This window comes from Atta colombica, unplaced genomic scaffold (genome assembly GCF_001594045.1).
Source record: "Atta colombica isolate Treedump-2 unplaced genomic scaffold, Acol1.0 scaffold56, whole genome shotgun sequence".
Taxonomy (NCBI): Eukaryota; Metazoa; Arthropoda; class Insecta; order Hymenoptera; family Formicidae; genus Atta; species Atta colombica.
Window position 1 is genome coordinate 559,359 of NW_017259546.1, and position 1,723 is coordinate 561,081.

General features: G+C 29.0%; 1 protein-coding gene across 3 annotated transcripts in view; it reads left to right on the forward strand.

The window, feature by feature from the left end:
- LOC108692024 (pyruvate kinase-like) overlaps window positions 1-1,723 on the forward strand; it is a 93,459-nt gene that overhangs the window by 12,954 nt on the left and 78,782 nt on the right. Inside the window, exon 2 of one of the 3 annotated variants that reach the window (XM_018200109.1) lies at window positions 1,220-1,255. The exons of the other annotated variants lie outside the window; for them this stretch is intronic. Within the exon in view, the coding sequence (XP_018055598.1) occupies window positions 1,229-1,255 (27 nt within the window). The 5' untranslated portion in view covers window positions 1,220-1,228. The remainder of the gene's footprint in view (window positions 1-1,219; window positions 1,256-1,723) is intronic. 3 annotated transcript variants of the gene reach the window in all.

Sequence of the window (1,723 nt, forward strand, 5' to 3'; positions counted from 1 at the left end):
ACAATTCGATTTTCAGTTGTATCATCTAATGGTTTCTAAAAATTTTATGTTTCTGTAAATTTAAAGTAGGATGATATTTAAAATATATTTCTAAAATATATATTTAATTTGATATATTTTAATTTTATATAATTTTGTATCTTATAACAATTTGTATGTACACATAAATATAAAGAATTTCATTTTAATTGATATTATATATTCTAATGATATAGATCGCAAACGTTTGCATCTAATATTTGTATTGCATATTCTAAATGATTCTTAAAAATATTTTGAAACTCATGATTTAAAAAAACTATCAACTTGTATGCATATACGAATGCGTATGTTAACAAACGTTATGAAACGTTTATGAAACAAATAAAGATATTTTCGAAGTATAATTTTTTGCAAGATATTTCTTGTGATCATGAATATATCATTAATGTAACAACGCGACTATCGAATAATTCTTTTTAAATGAATAATTCTTTTTAGACATATGATGAGACATATGATTTTGATTGTAAGTCCGTTTTCTTCAAAAAATTATTTTGGAACACTGATCCATAAAAATATATAAAAAATATATAAAAATATATAAAAGGGAGTTATTTTTTCTTTTCTTTTCTCTTTCTCATAATGTAATATGATACTATGCTAGATTAATTATTTATCTTTTTTCCTCCAAATTCGTGAACTCTTCTCTTTTAATAAATTCTTCTAAACAAGGTACGTTTTCATTAAAGTTGCAATATATCTGATTGCGTCTTTCTAAGCCCTGCTATTCTGATTGAGACTTTCCGCCCTGAATGTAGAGGGAAATAGTTTCGCCATTCTGATCGGTTTCTTCTTTCGCGATCTATGAAAATTATTTCGGCAAGCATCGAATACGTATATATGTTCTATTTTGCTCCGGTAGATGATCTTATTTTCGCATCTCGGATTATCGCAAACTTTTCAGATGTTCTGGCATCATAATTGACGCATAATGCGTTCAATACATTGCACAGACATTTTAAATTTTCTGCTCCGTTTCCGTCCGCTGCATCAATACTTCAAATCGTCGCTGATGACGGCAATGATGACAGTGACGACCCCGTGCATGTCATGTCTCATTGGCGATGCCGGATCGTCACATTCGCGCGCGACTGTTGCAGTTCAGGGAAATCGTTGCAGCGGCGTTACTATAAATACTTCGTTATTAATATCAGTCAACCCTTTTTTTTTTGTGCAGCCTGCCAAAATGGTTTGGATCACCACCGACGATCAGGTACCATCACCATATATGATTGTAATCAAGTGTTGTTCTTTTACTACGATTTATTAAAGTTTGCATTTATTTTTAATCAAGATTATCATTTCGGTGAATTTAGATAGTTTCTATCCAGATAGCAAGTACGCGTCACTTTACCGTTAGACTTTTTATCGTTTCTTTAACATCATTGACGACACTAATTAATATTCTCAAGATGTAAAAATGATAATTCCATGTCATAATCCCGAGATAATATTTTTTGCAATAAATAAATTTATTTATAGATTTCCAGCATATTAAGTCTCTCTAATAAATGCCTTTAATAAATGCCTATTGAGTATCAAATTTAATTGTGATATTATTATACTGCAGTAGTTCTGCTGCATTTTAAAGTTCAGAAAAATTTCGATGCGCAATTCAAATAACTATGGATATAGTATATAAAATATGTAAATATGTAACGTATATATATATATATATATA